The sequence below is a fragment of the Heterocephalus glaber genome, unplaced genomic scaffold (assembly GCF_053883595.1).
Source record: "Heterocephalus glaber isolate CG9 unplaced genomic scaffold, H.glaber_assembly_v1.0 deba00001451, whole genome shotgun sequence".
NCBI classification, from domain to species: Eukaryota; Metazoa; Chordata; class Mammalia; order Rodentia; family Bathyergidae; genus Heterocephalus; species Heterocephalus glaber.
The window spans coordinates 5,751,720-5,772,745 of NW_028258301.1; the positions used below are offsets into that span (position 1 = coordinate 5,751,720).

General features: G+C 41.4%; 2 protein-coding genes across 3 annotated transcripts in view; one reads left to right on the top strand and one right to left on the bottom strand.

Annotated features, from left to right (window-relative positions):
* The window catches only part of LOC147827313 (cytochrome P450 4B1-like), a 100,439-nt gene that overhangs the window by 32,209 nt on the left and 47,204 nt on the right, over positions 1–21,026 (bottom strand). The gene's annotated exons all lie outside the window — the stretch shown is intronic.
* LOC101696405 (cytochrome P450 4A4-like) lies at positions 1,848–13,551 on the top strand. Of its 2 annotated transcripts, XM_004872974.4 has the most exons (12): positions 1,848–2,105; positions 4,763–4,904; positions 5,546–5,590; positions 6,102–6,229; positions 7,283–7,407; positions 7,784–7,938; positions 8,417–8,523; positions 8,612–8,802; positions 8,905–9,038; positions 9,937–10,001; positions 10,165–10,241; positions 12,543–13,551. In XM_004872974.4, exons 1-12 carry the CDS (start codon positions 1,911–1,913, stop codon positions 12,709–12,711), a joined length of 1,533 nt encoding a protein of 510 aa, XP_004873031.2. In that variant the 5' UTR covers positions 1,848–1,910; the 3' UTR covers positions 12,712–13,551. The 2 variants fall into 2 exon arrangements, with proteins under 2 accessions (XP_004873031.2, XP_012923996.2); XM_013068542.3 differs by lacking the exon at positions 5,546–5,590.

Below are 21,026 nucleotides of genomic sequence, written 5' to 3' on the forward strand. Positions count from 1 at the left end.
CCCAGGGTTCAATTGGCCCCTTTCCAAAATGACTACAGGCCAATCTCCCACTCCTGAGGACACTTGAATTGAGATTATTCAGTAGCCACTGCTTCATTCCATTGGTGTGTTTCTCCATGGAAACTCAGGAGTCACCCATGGTCAATGTGCCTCTGTAGGTTCAAGCTACTTCTCTCACACTGTGAGCTGGGATTCAGGGATAAAGCACTCTTTGCCATCTCCCTCTTCTGTGTTGAGGTCCCTCTTTTCATTCTCCCCTCGGGTTTCAATTCTCACTTCAGAGCCATCCTAGGTCCCAGGGATCCACTTCCCTCCTTCTCCTTCCAACATTGCTATATTCCAGCATCTGGACTCTGAATCTCAGAGAGGCTAATTTGCCACTGCTCACCACACCATCTTCCCAGAAGTCTAGCAAGATACTTTAATTGGTATCTTCAAATGATTAAACAAATACAACTTTTAAATACTTCTCTATTTCTTTTTTTTAGTACACATTTAATAACGCTTGCCGCAGACCAGCTGCAGCCGATGTAGGGTAGGAAGGGGAGAGGTCCTGGGCCGGCGATGAGAAAAGAACCTTCACAAGCAATGTTCAGGCTCCCTCTGAGAAGTCTCAGGGTCTGATTTATTTTTATATATTTAAGCAATAGCTAAGAGGCATTGGGCAGAATATGTTTACATTTTAGGTTGCCTTAGCAACATCTAGTGAGGTAAAGGTTATTTTTACTAAACAATATATTTTTCTAAGTTGATTCATTTCATTGAACATCATGAATACATTTCTTAAGAATCACAATTGTCCCCTTATTTTCCCATACCTAAGTAGAACAGAATGTAACTTAATCAAAATCTCCAGAGGGTAACTTAATTAAAATCTCTATAGCAGCGGGGGTACAAGCAAGATTTAATTAATTAAATTAAATTAATTAAATTAAAAATTAAACTTGTGGTCACCAGTTAGCCCTTGAGAAACTGCACAACAGTTAATATACTTTGCTATTAGCTCTTTACCTCTCTATACCTCTGTTTATCTTAACTAACTGTCATTTGGGTTCATAGTTCATGAGCAGGAGATATTTACAGCACTGTGAGAAATATTGAATAACTTGCCTCCTTAGTGCATTTACCTGTCCCAACTTTCTCTCTATTTCTTATTTCCCACTGTTTCTTACATCTAAAGTCTGTCCTTACAACCTCTTCATAAGACCCCTTTAGTAGTAAGAAGGTCAGCAATAAGAGGAGGGAGTTATAGTAGTGGGAAAACAGAGGGAGTTTCAGGAGAGGTTTCTTTAGAAGTGGATGTGGCAATAGAACTAAGAGAAACTGGAATTTTGGGACTTTTGAGCCAGATCAGATTTCAATACATCATTGCCAATTTGCCTTATGGAGAGTTTGTTGTTAGTCACAAACACAATAACTCCTGTGACCAGAGTAACAATTTTAAACATTATGGCATGAAAAAAATAAAACATGAGGGTACGATGTGTTCCACCCTTCTTTTCCCCAAGCTGGAACTTTGTCAACCAGCCTTGGAGGTTGGTTGGGCTTCGCCAAACGCTTACTGTGATATTTTTATATATGCATCAATCATGTGTATTCTCACTTCCTCTGCCCTATCTCCTTCTCCACTCTTCTTTTCCATGGCACTCTTCCTGTTCTTAATGATTTAGTTTTTTACTTCCAGATTGTCTTTCTACTTCCCCTCCACCTCTCCTTGTTTTTCTTCCCTCTCTTCCTCCCCCTCCAGTGAGTCATTCAGGTCAATTAACTGTGTATTCTGAAGTCAAAGTTTGCCCTCTTTTTTCTCCCTCCCACTAGTAGGCAGGGCCATGCGGTTAAGGTTTAGGCAGGAGAGACTGGGGAGTTCAGTGACAGTGAGGGAGAATCAGTGATCCAGAAGCCACTGCACCATGAGCATCTCTGCACTCAGTCCCACCAGATTCCCAGGTGGCATCTCTGGGCTCCTCCAGGTGGCCTCCCTGCTTGGCCTGATTCTGCTACTCTTCAAGGCAGCCCAGCTCTACTTGCACAGACAATGGCTGCTCAAAGCTGTCCAGCAGTTCCCATGTCCACCCTCCCACTGGCTCTTCGGGCACAAAAAGGAGGTAGGAAGATCGACAAGGTAGTAGGAAGAGAGGGAAGGATGGAACTCTAAGACACTGGTAAGCAAATTCACAGGACAAAACCTCCAAATTCAGTGCTTCACATGCTATGCAAGTACTTTACTACTGAGCTACATCCCTAGTCCTACAGGACAAAGCCTCTTCTATGATGACCATATGTCTTCCAAGGACCACCCCTACATTACTCTCAGGCTGGGATCATCAAAATAATGAAGAGCTCACTCCTTCACATGAAGCCTGTCTTGCTATTACTCAGCTCTGTCATATGTTTCTTTCTTATGCAGATCTGTTGTATACCAGGTCAGCCTTGTACTTAGAAGACTGTGGATGGTTATACTTGAGTTTCCTTTTCTCCAGGCTGAGCATCTCCAGCAGCCTCAGCTGTTCTCAAAAAACAAGACTTCTAGACACTTCCCTGCACCTATCACTCAATTCTTTCTTTATACCTGGCCCTGAGCTTGCCAAGGAATAGAGACATCAGTTTGTTAGAATTTCTGCCCTGTGAGTTTCTTGGTGTGGGCAACAATAGTCACAAATCTCAGGAAGTATCAGATCACAGAAAAATCTCAGAAGGTATCTTCTGGGGTGGGTAGAAGATGTTAGTTGAAAAGATCACTCACTACATTTGCCTGAGAGAAAGGAATTTTCCAGAATGGATGATTTTAAGAAGGTGTAATGTTTGCAGTGGTAGACACACATGAGGTATAGAGCTGATGATGTCCTGCAGGTGAAGAGGATAAATATTTGAGCTGCTTGATTAAACAGGAAATATTTACTTGATTTTCCTATAAACAGAACTGTGAGCCTTTTGAGTTCAGCACACTCTGTTCTTTCCATACCAGAAGGGATCCAGGTATGTGTGTGTGGGCTCAACAAGGAAGCAGGGTAAGGAGGAGCCAGAGGTCTAAGTATGGATAGTGCTGATCCCCTGTTCTGGTCAGTCCTGAGGAGAGAAAGGGAAATCTATGCCACTCTTTTCTACAATGAGATAAAATTATTGTCAGCAAAGGGAACTGAATGTGGAGACTATTATAATTAGCTAGACAGAAATATTTAAAGTCTGATAGTCAATATTTGATCATACAAATATTAATACTAATGACTTCCAGATCATTTGTTGAATTTTTTTATTTATATATTAATTGGTACATTTTAGGTATACAATACATTTACATTTATCATTGGGTGTTTGTACCTGAACATGATGTATCTTAGTTCTTATTTTTTCCCCCATTACCTATGTGCCCTTCACCCCCACCACCAGATCATTTGTTGATTTTTAAGATATTGTGACTTTTGTTTCATTTACTGTCACAAGCTGAATGATGCTTTTGAGTGGCCTAGGTTATTTATAGTATCAACTTCTCTACAAAAATATTACTCGTGGTTGTAAATCACATCAGAACTTCTATGGGATAACAGCAATTTCACCAGATATTTCTATCTCTTATAATACTGAGACTTTTATTTATTCGCTACCTCTATTATTGGCTAATCAAGAGACAAGAATGCCACAGTAAGTAGACTAAACCAATGGTATGACACAGGAGCATGATTTGTAGGTAGCAGACTATTTTATCTGTCCCTTACAATAGGAATTTTAATGAACACTCACTCCTCCACTGTCCCACATGCTGTCATTGGTTCCTTCATATGCTTATTCATTTTTTTTAAAATAAGGCATGATTTAAACAAGTCATGCTGTACACAGGGCTCTAAGAACACAAAGATGATATATAAAAAAGGTGAGTTTGCCAAAACAGAATTAAAGACTAGAAAACTGAGTAAAAATATACTAGAGAGACACCCAGGAGCACAAGGAAATGTTACTGTTTGTAAGCAGAGTCCGCTTTAATGTAATCACATGGGCAACTGAACATTGGTTTCCTCATTCTTCAGCAAAACAAATAAGCTAATAATCTGTCCTTGACCACAGAATGGCCTTGAGCATTACATAAATGTATCATTTTGCCAGGGCTACCATAACAAAGTACATAGACTGGGTGGGTAAAGTATCAGAAATGTATTGACAAGGCTGGCTCCTTTTGTGAGCTCTACAGAAGAACTTGCTGTATAACTGTCGCCTTGGCATGTAAATGGCCCTCTTCTCCCTATCCCTTCATACTGGCTTCTCTCCATTCACATCACTGTGTCCAAAATTCTTCTTTTTATAAAGACATCTTTACACTGGATTAGAGCCCACCCTAATGATCTCACTTTATATTAGTTACTCATATGAAGACTGTATGTCCAAATAATGTCACAACTGATATATTAACTGTTAGCATTTCAACATATGAAACAATGAAATACATAAATTACCTGTAACTCTAATATAAGTCTATGGAAAAGTTTTGTGCACTACAGAGTTTGTCTCTGAACATTGATTATTTGCTGTGTGCAAGGTTCTAGGGACACACATGGGTGGCACAATAGGGAGACAAGACTGAGCTTAGGTCAAGTCCAAGAGAAGCAGTAAGAGTCTGGATCAGAACCTATGGGCTCAAAAACAGTCTGAGTCTCTGATCCTTGTGGATAGGTCCAGTACTACAGCCCCATTGTTGTTCAAGCATTCATCCTCGCCCAAAGAAATGAACCTTTAAAAACAGCATTATTAAATTTCCTTCCCTCCATAACAGTTCCAAAAGGATCAGGAGCTGCAACAAGTTTTAAAATGGGCAGAGAAATTCCCAAGTGCCTGTCCTCGCTGGTTGGCTGGGAGTAGGCTTTCTGTTCTGGTCTACGATCCTGACTACATGAAGGTGATTCTGGGGAGATCAGGTGAGAGTGAAACCCCATCCCAATAGGAGCATCTCTTCACACCTGAGTCCATGCCCTAGAATCTGTAAAATTCCAGGAGACAGTGGCAGTGTAAATGTCAATATGTGAATCTCCTGCCTACCTCCCTTTTCTCCCAGCCTAACACCAATAATATTTATTCAATATTGAATGTTTAAAATCTCTCTGTGCATCTGAATTTGTTTTCTTCCTTCCTTAAATGAGGTGATATGTTAGCATGTTGCTCCATGTATTAAAAAGTAACTTCATATTCACAGGATGTTGGTATAAAAGCTCTAATTTTCTCCCATCTTCAGTAATAAAACTATCAGCCATTGAAGAAAAACCACAAGGCTCTGTCTTATTCTTGGGCACTGAATATAGGGCTTGTGTTTTTCACCAACTCCTCATCCCTGTCACTGGGGTGTTCAGCTGCTGGTACTCAGAAGTGGCATTCCTGAGCCCAACTGACTGATAGGACAGAGCTAGAAGAAGATGAGAGGCTATGGGAGGAAACATGGGACAAATTGCCAACTGAGACTCATCAGGAACTCATGGAAGCTCATTGCCTCAACTTTAGCTCTCTTAAGGCTGCATTATTTGGTCAATGTCAATTTCCTATAAAGCTTTTGTCTTTCTTTCAGACCCAAAAGCTCATGGTATCTACAAATTTGTATCTCCCTGGATTGGTATGTACACCTAAACATAATCACTCCCCAGTTACGGTACAGAAGATATATCTCTCAGACCTACAGAGAGCAAGCCCTGATGGGCCACCACTGTAGTGGCCAATCTGTAAATCAAGACTTATTTTTCTCTAACTGAATCCTGATAATATCCTCATGCTGGTATGAGTCGTCCTGAGTCTCAGATTCTTCCATATTTCTTCTGACATCTCTACATTCTCAGACTAATATTTACTTAAGTCCTTCCTTGCTTTGTCTTCAACATTTCACAAACTTTATGTCTCAACTCTCACAATCATATCAATTTACCAGAACAATTGGAAGATTTACATTCTTTATTTTTTAGGATTTACATTCTTTTAAATTATTGCTCTTTACTGTCTTCATCCAGAAAATTCTGCCTTCCCAGTTTTACTTCCCCAGAACCTCACTATTTAGACCTCCCAAATTGTCCCCATTCTTCCCTCTGATCTCATCGCTGATACACTGATGCACAAGCACATCTCCTCCACAGGCTATGGATTGCTCCTGTTGAATGGGCCAACATGGTTCCAGCACCGGCGGATGTTGACCCCAGCTTTTCACTTTGACATCCTGAAGCCCTATGTGGCTGTCATAGCCAACTCTGTCCAAGTCATGCTGGTGAGTCTGTCATTTCCACACATCCACTCACAGCATACATTCATATTCTACTCTCTAACACAGACAGCCCTCAGCCATAATCACATGAATAACACCCTCAGGTCATTACTGAGTTAGTTCCTCAAATCAGATATGACCACAAGGCATAGTGGTACATGCCTGTAATCACAGCACTTGAGAGACTGAAGCAGAAAGATCATAAGTTGAGGCCAAGCCTGGATTCATAGCGAGTTTTGGTCCATCCTGATCTATACAGTAAGACCCTCTAAAAAATAATAATACTTAGTTGGGACAGACAGGAGCCTGACATCAAGATTAAGCCACACTGTGCTCATCATCCAAGGCAGAGAGTCATGGTGGACACAGGCCCCACCTCCCACTTCCAGGTCTCTATTACAGGAAACAGAAGTATTAAATCCTACCAGGCAACAAGACTACTTGTCCCTGGGTGTACTGGGCAATGGCAACTTCAGTAGCTCAAGGACATCACAGTGTACCATTCAATTACCTGGAGTCCAGGGCTTCTGCATGGATTTTGAGTTTGAGTGACACATGCAATAATATGGACACCAGCTCTGCATTCTCACAGCCAACCTGCTATACCATCATATTCCAAGACTTGGATTTCTGGCCAAACAGTTCTCACCAAACTTTTAATGAGTAAACAGTAGTCAAAGTCCCTGATGGCCTCCATTAGAAGTGCCCATAGTGGAAATTTTGCCTTGACACATTTACCTTCTAAAATTGGAATCCTACCAATCCCTCAGGCCAAGTTCAGCTCTCACAATATTGTAGAGGTTTCTTCCTCTTTATATATAACTGGTTGCCAAAATTCAAAATTTGTTTCAGATTTTATGGGATGGTATATTTAAGTTAAATAATTGTGCAAATATAGATGTCATTTAACAAATGTTTGCTTTTGCAGTCTTGATCATCTGCCTTCTAAAGTAAGGAACTTAGAACAGGACATCTGAAAATATAGGGGAAAAGTTTAGTCTATTTAGCAGATAATTTCTGGATAAAAGAAGGTCAATGCCACCTTCTGAAAAATAGGACAGATGGGAGCAGCTCATCAGTCAGGACTCCCCTCTGGAGATCTTTCAACATGTTTCCTTGATGACACTGGACTCGATCATGAAGTGCGCCTTCAGCCACAAGAGCTGTGCCCAATTAGACAGGTCGGTAACAACCTTCATCTACAAAGTCCTTTTTACTATTGGTGTAGACCCAACTTCTTTTTACTACTGAAAGAGAGGTGGGACAGCTTGAATGTCCATCTCCACACAAAGCAAGATTCTGACTCCAGCCCTGGGCCAACTCTAAATCCTGACCAGATTCAACACTGGCCCCAGTGACAGACCCTTGATCCCTAGCTTGACTGGAAGCCTGGATATTTATGCCATGTTCTAAGGATCTGAGAGTCACAAGGATTGTAAAACAGAAATAACATGTGCCTCGGTATCTTGTGTCCCCACCATTAACAGAATCACCACTCTACATCCATCCAGATCAGGCCTCTTCTGAGTTCAATCTGTTCTGCATCTTCTTTCTCAGGAATTCTCGCTCCTACATCCAAGCCATTGAAGACCTAAAAGATCTGAGTTTTTCCCGGATTAGGAGCGTTTTTCAACAGAGTGACATCATCTACAGTTTGTCTTCAAATGGCCAATTGTTCAAACAAGCCTGCAAGCTTGCCCATGAGCACACAGGTTCTATCTCCCGTTTCCCCTCCTCTACCAGGCTCAGACCAATAGAGTTGGCCATGACCCCTCAGGCGGAGCCAGGGTCACTTGTGGTCCTGGAGGACCTGGGACACACTTATGTTGGTACATCACTTACAAAATGTGATATTAGTGTTTCAGGTGGTATGCAGGGGATTACTTGTGCATTCTCATTGGTGATGTTGAATGAGACCTTCTCATTGGTGATGCTGAATGAAAAACATTTGGTAGAGGTGGATAGAGACTCAATGGGTGTGCTCTGATGGGACAGGCTCCATGGGTGTGCTCCTGCAGTGAGACCTGACCTACATCAAATGGTAGTTTAGTCTCCCAAATCCTGACCCACACACCCACACACACCTTGAACTCTGCAGGGCTTCTAGATGGGGTAGAGGGGCAGACATATGGGGCCACTCTGTGTTGCTGTAGCTCTCATTTCTATCTGGTAACCTCTGTCCTGCAATAGACCGAGTGATCAAGCAGAGGAAGTCTCAGCTGCAGAATGAGAGAGAGCTAGAGAAGATCAAGAGAAAGAGGCGCTTGGATTTCTTGGATATCCTCCTGTTCGCCAAAGTGAGTGTGTATGGGAGAGGCCTAAGCCTTTGCCCAGAAGCACAAAGTGAGGGACAAACTCTGATTGCTTACCCATGTCTGCCCCCAGATGGATGATGGAAATGGCTTCTCTAATAAGGATCTGCGTGCTGAAGTGGACACATTCATGTTTGAGGGCCATGATACCACAGCCAGTGGTATCTCCTGGATCCTCTATGCTCTAGCTGCACACCCTGAGCATCAACAGAAGTGCAGGGAGGAGGTCCAGACTATCCTGGGGGATGAAGCCTCTATCACTTGGTGAGTAATAGCTCAAGGTGTGGGAGAATACAGCCTTTTTTGTAGGGGAAGACTTTGGGATTTCTGGACCCTTCCTGCCCTTCAAGATGAGCTTCATTCCAGGGAACACCTGGACCAGATGCCCTATATGACCATGTGCATCAAGGAGGCCTTGCGGCTCTATCCACCTGTACCAAGTGTGAGCAGAGAGCTTAGCAAACCTGTCACCTTCCCTGATGGACGCTCCTTACCCAAAGGTATGACCTTTCTAGACTCACTTAAGATTTCAGCAGGGACAAGGAAAGATTGGAAGTCCACATGTCCAGGAGTTCTGAACCTTGTAGAGTCTCTTTCCCCATCAGTAAATTGAATCCTTACCTTGAAGTTAGAAAAGGGCTTATGAAACTCTTGATCCAGAGCTCAAATTCATCAACATCTTATTATGTCAATGTGAAGCTCCAGATTAAATATTGGCCTCGGGACATTAACCCTGAAATTCCCATTCCTTGAGTTGTGTGGAGCAGAGAGAATCAGGTAAGAGCTAAGGTGATGTGGCTCTTTCCATTTATGAAAGCAAATATGGGAGATTATGGATTCCCATGTCATGCACAAAATGTGGTCCAGTCTCTGAAGCACCCTTGGGTTAATTGAAGAGAGCAGCTGATGATCTGAGGCCCCTTGTGGAGAGAAATCACCCATGGGCTCATTCAGCATTGAGTCTGATCCCAGACCTGCCACATCCATCATGTGTGACCATGGGGAAGATCATCAGTCTCACTGAGATTTCAGTATTTGATCTGAAAAATGATATAAAACAGAGTCTTTCTTGGAGGATGTTTGTGTATAGTGAGGGAGCTAATGTATTTTTTGCAATGGCTCCTGGACAGGATTTGATGAATTTGAGTTGTCATAAGCAGTGATGCTCCAGTTCTTTTTTCCTCTTGTTTATCAGTTCACCATTTTTTGCTCCTCGCCTGTTATAAGTGCTTTGCCATGGCCACCCTTGTTCCCCATAATAATATCATCCTGCTAAAAGTGATGATTTGCCTCCCCGAAGCTTTTTCTGTATATATGTCCCTTACATGGCCATGAGGCCATGGGCCTACCTCCTGAATGTAATCAATCTTCTCTCTGTCTCCTACCTGTGCCCAACAGGTATCATCGTCTCACTTTCCATTTATACCCTTCACCACAGTCCAAAGGTGTGGCCAAACCCAGAGGTATGAGGGCCCTGGAGGAGTGGAGGGGGTGACTTGTCAGAATGAATCTCCCCTTTTTTTCCTCTTGCTCTCTCTGCTCCCACCTCTGGGCTTCCCTTTTCCTTATGGTTTGGAAGCAAGAGCTTGACTCCTCTCTGAACTGGCCTTGGCTATCTCTCGTCAGGTGTTTGACCCTTCTCGGTTTGCAGTGGATTCTACCCAACACAGCCACTCATTCCTGCCCTTCTCAGGAGGATCAAGGTTTGAAATCTTGTGTATGATAAAGTATGTGTGTATGGGGGACCTTTGGGCACATATCTGATATTTGTGACCCTCTAGGTTTCTATGTGGCATCTTCAGGTATATCTTTGTTTGCATTTGAGGGTAAGAGGCATCATGTAGGTGAGTCTGTGCCCAAAAGAAATGTGACATTTTAGGACACACCATGGAGATTTTGACACATTGGTCTTCCCAGCTACCAGCCTAAAACCCATGTCAGTACATGTTTCACACTTCTATGTATTTTGGTGTTTTCCTCACTTTTGAAGTATGAATTTTCAGACTTAGACTTTCTCATGTAAACTAGTCTTCAAGTGTTAGTTTTAACCAACTGCCAGGTATCTTAAAGGTTAACTGTATCTCTTCCCACATTCTCAGCGCAGCCCATTACCTTTTTTTCCTTAATTCATGAGTCACTGTAATGAACCACTGAAATGTTCATATATATATTTAGAATTCCACCAGTCTCACTGGTGCTGCTGTTGAAGCCACATGTCTGAAAGTTTGCTGTCCATTATGTATAGAGAAATGGACAATAGTGAATGTTGTCTCATACATTTTGAACTTCTGGCTCCCCAAATTTTACCTCATATTGATACTACAGATCTGTGTCAGCTAACTCAGTCAGCAAGATACTGTAAGTGACAAGGGATCGCTACACATTCATTTTCACAAAAACATAAGAATAAGCCACTAACCTGCCTCTGAGAGAAAACTCACAACTTAGTTATGACGGCAGCCTATACAGGGATATACAGTAACAAAAACGCCTGAAATAGTTGCTGAGCTGGATTAGCACATGCCAGGTGTTTGGTGTGAAAATCATGAGGTCTGCAGGATTCATCCTGTGGAATATGCATTGGTAAAATATGCATTGATTAATACAAAGAAGATTTTTCTGAATCAATTCTGTGAATTCCACCATGGTGCATAAACTTTTACAGAAAAGGCTTTAAGTATGTTGTTTTTCCAGAAACCAGTTTTCTAGGATAAGTTTCCCGAAGTTTGAATGCTCCCTCTTATCCATTAGATACAAATCTTGACACTATCATTGGAGGACAGGAGAGTACGAGGTAGCTCAATTACTAGCTAGAAAAATTTGCCCTCTGTGTATTCCTTTGCATTTTATTTTATTTCAGTTCAACTACTTTCATGAAAATACAAAAGTATTTGAAAGTACATTTATCTGTGCCAAGTTCTATGCTAAGAAATAGGAACATAGAGTGGGAGGATTCTTCCCCTGCTTCAATAAGTAGAACAAAAAGGTGCATTACAGAATTAGACACCTATATACAATACAAATCTCATTCCTTGCCTCATTCTTTCACTCTGTCATGTGGAATGTTCCAGGTTCCCGACACTGTCCCAGCCCCTGGATTGTGGTGTGTCCTTGAAGAAAGCACTGATGGTTCATTGGGGGCCCAGTGGGGAGAGGAATGGTGGGAGATGGGTGGAGGCCAGGTGGTCATTGACCTGAGCCTTGAGGATGTTCAGGCAGAGGTGGAGAGAGGATTTACTCAATGACTTTGATGTGATCAAGGATGTAGTGTTGGACAGGCAAAAAGTGGGTGAGTTGACAGCCCATAGAAGGGGTGATGTAGCTGAGATATTTGGACACAGTCCTGCTTGTTGGAGGGCATGGGAAGGCCAGTGGGGTGGGGGAGATGCACACAAGAGAATTCTAGAAGAGAAAACTCAAGATGGCAGGCAGGGACACTTCTGAAGTAAAATTAGAAGGCTACTGATGCTGCTGTTCAGTGAGGATAAATGGAAGGCAAGATGTTGATTATTGAGTGAAAGGCAGATGGGGTTCAATTTAAGGATCCTCATCCTAAGAACCTCTCCACTGACACCTGATTGCTCTTACAAATGTAGATGTTTTGTCCACAGAGACAGTGATCCTAGGGAGTGTAGCCCACTCTTCCCTGTGTGACACTGATTAGTGATCTCCACATTAGGAAACCAAAGACCCTTAGTGAGGAAGTGAACTAACCATGTGGTAGGACTCTGTCCCTTAGACCACTGACTCTGTCCTAAAGGAGATTTCATGCCTCTGAGAGCAGAGGAGGGTCAGGGAGAGCCTTGAAAGAGTGGTGGGAATTGACAAAGGTCAAGAGAGCATGAACCAAGGCCTGGAATAGAAGTTTGAGTGAGAGGAAAGGGGTTGATCTGGGCTCATGAAGGTGCAAACTGGATGCCCAGCTCTGGGCTGGGGCCAGAGCCTGTCCATCTTTGAACAGGGCCTAGGGTAACTTCTCATTTCACTGTCCCTTCCTGGCTCAGGAACTGCATTGGTAAACAATTTGCCATGAATGAGATGAAGGTAGCTGTGGCCCTGACCCTGCTCCGCTTTGAGCTGCTGCCAGACCCCACCAGGATCCCACTGCCTATGGCACGAATTGTGTTGAAGTCCAAGAATGGGATCTACCTGCATCTCAGGAAGCTGAAATGAAATACTCTTGGTGGGGACGAGGACAGCTCTGAGAGTCTCCTGCCTGACATCCCATTTCCCTGTCCCTGTTCCAATCCATTCCTCCACATCCTTCCTTCTATCCTCCCACTGTCTTACCAGCCTGCCCTTGTGCTTCCCATCTTCCTGGAGGTCTGCTTTTAACTCTCCTATCTTCTCCATCTGCTTGTCTGTCTACATGTCTCCCATCTGCCTGCATCTCTGTCCATCTAACCCCTGATTATTTGCCTTCTCTTTAAGAGCCTGACCCTCTAAATTTCTTTTTCCTTTCTGCTGCTTGACTGTCCTTATATGAGCTTCCAAATGCTGGTATAACAAATTAGAAAAAAATCATAGTGGCTTTAAGGGACAAAAATCTCCTCTATAGTTTTCATGATCAGAATTATAATATGTGTTTTACTGAGATACATCCAAAGTAATTGCAGGGCCATGCTACCTCCACAGCTGTTGGTGTGCCTTCACTTTCCTTTTCCATCATGCAAAGCTGCATTCCTGGGCTTGGAGACCTTTCCTCAATATTCAAATTCTACAGCATCTTCAAATCTCTCTATGTCTTCTCCCATCACTTATCTATTAATAAAGATCTTTGTGATCACATTGTACCCACTGCAATAATACGTATGATAAGAACATATTCATAGTTGTCCTGTGATTAGGATCTCTATATCTTGGGATGCCATTATTCAGCCTATCCATTCTCCCACCCAGATGGTCACCCAATCTCTCCATTTAAATCTCTCCTCCATGGTCTCTGGCTACCTGATTATATCTCATTTAAATGTCTCTATCTCCCCCTTCCCTGTAATAAAGTTTCCAATGTCACATGGAGTGCCTATCTCTCTTGGAAGGACAGAAACCCAGGTCCATCTTCAGTCCCCTCTGGAAGAAGAGGAGTCCCTATCTGCCCTGTAGTGTCAGGATCTCATGGCAGCCTGATCCAGCCTACCCTTGCAGGAGGCTTCACCTTATGATCCCTGATGCCCCACATCCACCTAGCTTCTGAGCCTCCCATTGTGGCTATATCTAAACAAAGGAGTCTTCTTTCAGAGCTCAGAGGGAGACACACCTGGCAGGGAAAAAGACCCATGTCTCCATTTTATTCAAAGGTTAACATTTCCCACACTAGATTTTTCAGAATAGGTTCCACCTAGAGCCCATCTTGAGCTGAGCAGGAGATCCTTCTGGTCTGGTCTGGCATGAGAGCCTCAGGGACCCTGTTCTTTACAGACTCAGTAAGATATAGAAAGAGAACCCAGCTTGTTGGTCTCCAGTCACCTGCTGAATGAATGCTTTCATTCATAGGGACTTCAGGCTCCTCGAGAGTCTCCTCAGGAGGCTCAGGGAGTGTACACCTGACCTTCAAGGGTTGGAAGAATCCCAAGTAAGCAAATGAGTCAGCTCCTGAGAGAAGATTTCAGATCTCAAGCAGCTTCTCCAACAAAGGATAGTCCCTTGGCAGTCCCCTGCCTCCTTAGTTGGCCCCTCAGAGGGAGAAGGAGCTTCATCAAACCTGTCATCTTTGATGACTCCCTGATCATTGGTTCCCCTGACCTTGAGGGGGAGGAGATTAGATAGATAGATAGACACATACATACATACATACATACATAGTAGGGAAATCTTTTTCAAATGAATGGGGAAAGAAGACAGGGAGGGAGCATAAAAGGGGAGGAAAAGGGAATAGAAAAAATAATTGATGGGAAAAATAATGATGAAAATAGAGTTTTTGCAAATGGGAAGGGGGCCAAGAGTTGGAGGAAGTAAGAAGGATGAGGAGGTAGGAAATGAGAAAAAGAAAAATTAAGGTGTATTGTGTACATGTACCAAATTCCCCACAATAAATGTACTCATTATGTCCTGCAAACATGTACTAATAAAAATATATATTCTCTAGCTGTTGGATGGAATGTTTTGTAAATGTCCATTAAGTCCATTTGAACTATAATACACTTTAACTCTGGTGTTCCATTGTTTATATTTTTTGGTCTGGATAACGCATTTATTAGTATAAGTGGAGTATTTAAGTAACCCACTATTATTGTAATGTGATCTATCTGTGTTTATATCACATGGTATTTGTTTTATGAACTTGGGTGCACTCATGTTCAGTGCACATATTTACAGTTTTTACATTTTCCTGGTGTATTTTTCCCTTTACCGATGTGCAGTGGCCTTCTTTGTCTCTTCTGAGTAATTTTGTCTTGAAATCTGCTTTGTCAGATATGAGCACAGTTAATCTTGCTTGTTTTTGGATTCCATCTGCACACTCAGAAGTACAAATGGTCAATAAGTATGTGAAAAAATGTTCAGCATTTTGGCCATTAGAGACATGCAAATCAAAACAATACTGACATTGTATCTTACTCCAGAAAGAATAACTACCATCAAAATTCAAAAAATAGCAAATGCTGGCAAGGCTGCAGGGGAAAAGAAACCCTTCTACATTGCTGGTATTAATGTGAACTACTACAGCCACTGTGGAAGTTAGTATGACAATCCTTCAAAAGGCTAAAGCTAGAAATTCCATTTGACCTAGGTATTTCTTTTCTGGGTATCTTCCCAAAATAGTCAAAGACATCAAGTAAATGTGATACATGTCTACCCATGTTTATAGCAGCACAATTCATAATAACTAAATCTTGGAAGTGGCCTACATGTCCATCAACAGATAAATGAATCTTTTCAAGTGTAGCCTTTATACACAATGGAATACTTAGCCATAAAGAAAGATAAATTTGATTTATTTGTAGGAAAATGGGTGGATGTTAACACCATAATAGAAGTGAAATAAACCAGACACAGAAGGCTAAGTATCTTATGGTTTCTTTTACATGAGAAATCCAAAATATAATTTTAAGAGCAAAGTAAGATAAAGATGGTGAAAAATAAGAAAGTATAAACTATGAAGATGGGACAGAGATTTGGTATGGAGGAGATACAAGGATGAGAAGGGAAAGGGAAATTAAAATAATTTAGGTGAGATATGTATATGTAAGTCAATGTCATTGATAACACAGATACAAAAATCCTCAATAAAATACTTACAAACAGAATTCAAAACATCATTAAAAAGATCATACATCATGACCAAATTGGCTTCATCCCAACAATGGAAGAATGGTTCAACATACATAAATCAATAAATGTAATGCACCATCTAAACAGACTCAAGGACAAAAAGCACATGCCCATCTCAACAGATCAAAAAGAGCCTTACAAAATCCAACATCTGTCGATGATTTTTTTTAAACCTGATTTTAAAAAAGGTTTAGAAGGACCTTATCTAAAACTGACAACAGACATATGTAACAAACTCACAGGCAATATCATCCAAAATGAAGAAACATCAAAAGCTTTCTCAGTAAAGCTAGTAATGAAACAAGAGTATCTACTCTCACCACTCCTCTTCAATACTCAAAATGTTAACCAGAGTAATCATGCAAAAGAAAGAAATGAAAGGGAAATGAATAGGAGAGGAAGAAGTGAAACTACTTTCTTTTGTACATGATAAAATCCTTTATATAGAAGACCGCTCCCCCACAAAAAAACTCCACCAGAAGACCATTAGAGCTAATAAACAAATTCAGTAAGGTGGCAGGATACAAAAATCAACAAGCAAAAATCAATAGTGTTCATGAATACAAATAATAAAATATACTGAGAAAGAATTTGGGAAAATAGTTCCATTCATAACAGCTTTAAAAAATTAAATACCTAAGAATCAACCAAAATAAGGAGGTGAAAGAACCCTATAATTCAAACTATATTCCTCTGAAGAAAGAGATTGAAGGGGATTCTAGAAAGTGGAACAACATCCCCTGTTCCTGGGTAGGCAGAATTAATATTGTTAAAATGACCATAATACCAAAAATGATGTATAGAGATCATGCAATTCCTATTAAAATACCAACAACATTCTCCACAGAACAATAAAAAGTGGTCCTAAAATATACATGCAATCAGAAAACACCCAGAATAGACAAATCAATCCTGATTTGTCCCTGGACAAAAATAACGATTTCCTAAGTGGAATTCCAATAGCATAAGAAATAATACCAAGGAGGACCTGAGTCTCATGGAACCAGCACTCCAAAGAATTTTACACAATATTCTAGGAACAGACATTGAGGATCACAACCCCAGGAAGCAAAGCAGAATGAACCCATCTGGCATGACAAGAAGTTAAATATAAAGAGCCGGCTGCAGACAGGCAGGTCTGTGCACGCCCTACTGAGGTCCTGAGTCATGTGGAAGACACCGAATCACCCCACTGCAGACAGGCAGCTCTGCCCACACCCTGCCGAGGTCCCCAGTCACACGGAACATGCCGAATCAGCCCGCTGCAGACAGGCAGGTCTGTGCACACTCTACCGAGGTCCTGAGTCACGTGGAAGACACCGAATCACCCCACTGCAGACAGGCAGCCAACTGATTCCACATTACCAAGGTGCAGAGGACATCAGACAAATACACCAAGGTACTGAGTCCCACTGTTCCCGGCCCAGAGGTAGGGGTTTCTGAGCCATCATCCCACTGCTCCTGGTCCAGAGGAAGGGGCTTCCCGGTCACCATCCCTCCCGCTGCTCGCAGCCCAGAGGAAAGGGCTTTTGGGCCACCTTCTGTCCCACTGCTCCTGGCCCAGAGGAAGGGGCTTCCGGGCCACCAGCCCTCCCACCGCTCCCGGCCCAGAGGGAGGGCCTTCTGAGCCACCATCCCACTGCTCCTGGTCCAGAGGAAGGGGTTTCCCAGCCACCATCCCTCCGGCTGCTCCCAGCCCACAGGAAAGGGCTTTTGGGTTACCATCCCTACCGCTGTTCCCGGCCTGTGTCCCAGCTCACCCAGCTCAGAAGAGGTAATCTGTGCAGGCGCTAACAACCCACCGCCCCAGTCGAAATGAGAAAACACATAAATAAGTCTCAAAACGAGACTTCCAGATCACCTACAGCAACCCCAAAGGGAAATGAGATGGAACCCTCTGATACTCAACCACCTGGAACCACTGAACTGGCAACAAAAGGGGATCTGGAAAACATGAAATCAGAAATAATTTCTCAGATAACAGGAGAAATTGTGCCCTTAGTGCAAGACATGATTAATAAATCTAGAGAGGAGCTGAGGAACATGATGGAATCCCAACATAAGAAACAAATGGAATCCATAAAATAGATGCAAATAGATTTCCAGGACATGAAAAACTCCACTGAAAGTCTACACAGCAGAATGAGCCAATGGGAAGACAGAATTTCAGATATAGAAGATAAGATTGCAATTAGTGACCAGGAAAAGAAAAATTGTTTCAAAATTATAAGGGAACATGAGAAATCAATCCAGCAGCTGCTAGATGATGCAAAAAAGAATAACATAAGACTGATTGGGCTCAATGAAGAAACAGGAGAGAGTGGAGATGACATAAAAAAATCTCTTCACAGAGATAATGGCAGGAAACTTCCCAAGCAGAAGAAAAGAGCTTGACATACAGATAAGTGAGGCATATAGGACTCCAAATAGCCTTGATCAAAAAAAATCTACACATAGGCATATAATTGTTAAGATTCCAGAAACACAACAGAAGAACAAAGTTCTCCAAGCAGTCAGAGAAAAGAAACAAATCACATACAAAGGAAAGCCCATCAGAATCACAGCAGACTTCCCAACACAAACCATCAAGGCAAGAAGAGCTTGGAGTGACATATTCCAAGCCCTAAAAGAAAACAGCCTCCAACCCAGATTGATGTACCCTGCAAAACTATCTTTCAAAAGAGATGGAGAAATAAGACACTTTCATGACAAAGAGCACCTTAGGAACTTCGTGAATACCAAATCAGCACTCCAAAGAATTTTACACAATAGCCTAGGAACAGACATTGAGGATCACAACCCCAGGAAGCAAAGCAGAATGAACCCATGTGGCATGACAAGAAATTAAATGTAAAGGGGGAGAACCCAACAAAAAGAAAAAGTCATGGCAATGACAAGTCAATATGTTTCAGTTATAACCATCAATGTTAATGGTCTCAATTCACCAATCAAAAGAAATAGACTGGCAGAATGGGTCAAGAAGCAAAATCCAACAATATGCTGCATACAAGAAACACACTTAATTCAAAAGGAAACTCATAGACTGAAAGTCAAAGGGTGGAAAACAATACTCCATGTGAGGGGAACCTGAAAAAAAGCAGGAGTAGCTATCCTCTTGGCAGATCAAGTAGATTTCAAACCAATACTGATTAAGAGAGACAAAGAAGGACACTACATCCTTGTAAAGGGAAGAATCCAAGAGGAAGAGATGACAATCATAAATATCTATGCACCAAACACTAGTGCACCCAACTATATAAAACAAATACTAACAGACATGAAAAGTCATATATGCACTAATACAACTGTAGTGGGGGACCTCAACACCCCACTGTCACAAATAGATAGATCAACTAGACTAAAAATAAGTAATGAAATACTAGAACTCAATCGAACTCTTGAACAAATGAACTTAACACATGTTTACAGAGTCTTCCACCCCACAAAATCAGAATACACATTCTTCTCAGCTGCACATGGGTCATTCTCCAAAATAGACCACATACTCACACATAGAACATGTTTAAGTAAGTGCAAAGGAATTGAAGTTATCCCCTGTATATTATCAGCCCATAGTGCAATGAAATTGGAGATCCATAGCAAAAGAAACTCAAAAAATTTCATAAGCATGTGGAAATTGAACAACACACTTCTGAATAACCAATGGGTCACAGAGGAAATTAAAGAAGAAATCAGACAGTTCCTTCAATTAAATGACAATGACATTACAACATATCAGAATCTATGGGACACAATGACAGCAGTCTTACGAGGGAAATTCATAGCAGTGAATACACATATTAGGAAAACAGAACGAGCCCAATTAAACAACCTGATGCTGAACCTCAAGCTTCTAGAAAAAGAGCAGGACAACCCCAAAGCTCATACAAGGGAGGAAATAACACAGATCAGAGGAGAAATCAATGCAATGGAGATTAAGAGAACAATACAAAAAATCAATGAAGCCAAGAGTTGGTTCTTTGAAAGAATCAACAAAATTGACAAACCTTTAGCCAACCTTGTCAGAAAAAGGAAAGAAAAGGCCCAAATCCATGCAATTAGGAATGAAAAGGGTGAAATGACAACAGACCCAGCAGAAATCCAGAGGATCATCAATACCTACTTCCAGAACCTATACGCCAATAAGATGGACAACACAGAAGAAATGGACAGATTCCTAGATACATATGAATTACCAAAGGTGAACGAAGAAGACCTAAAAATTCTGAACAACCCAATATCAACCAATGAAATTGAAAATGTAATTAAAAACTTATCAACTAAGAAAAGCCCAGGCCCTGATGGCTTCACTGCTGAATTCTACAAGACATTTAGAGAGGAACTGCTGCTGCTACTGTTTAAACTCTTCAATGAAATTGAAAGGGAAGCAATACTCCCAAATTCATTCCTGGAAACAAGCATCACTTTGATCCCCAAAGCAGAGAAAGACCCAACTGAAAAAGAGAACTATAGGCCAACCTCACTAATGAACATAGATGCAAAAATCCTTAATAAGATAATGGCAAACAGAATGCAGAAGATCATCAAGAAGATCGTAGACCCTGATCAAGTGGGATTCATCCCAGGGATGCAGGGATGGTTCAATATACGAAAATCAATTAATGTAATACACTATATCAATAGAGCCAAGGACAAAAACCATATGATTATCTCCATAGATGCAGAAAAAGCATTTGACAAAATCCAACATGCATTTATGATAAAAACCCTACAAAAAATTGGAAGAGATGGTCTCTACCTCAAACTGATAGAAGCCATCTATGAAAAACCAACAGCCAATATCATACTAAATGGCCAAAAACTGAAATCCTTCACACTCAAATCAGGAACACGACAAGGATGTCCACTATCACCACTCTTGTTCAATATAGTTCTGGAAACATTAGCCATGGCAATTAGACAAGAGAAAGAAATAAAAGAAATAAAGATAGGAAATGAAGAAGTCAAATTGTCATTATTTGCAGATGACATGATACTCTATATAGAAGACCCCAAGAACACCACCAAAAGTCTTCTAGACTTAATAACCAAATTCAGTCAAGTAGCTGGTTACAAGATCAACACACAAAAATCAATAGCTTTCCTCTACACCAATGACAGACTCACTGAGAGAGAAATAGGGCAAATAACTCCTTTCACAATAGCATCCAAAAAAACTGAAATACCTAGGAATCAACCTAATGAAAGAAATCAAAGAC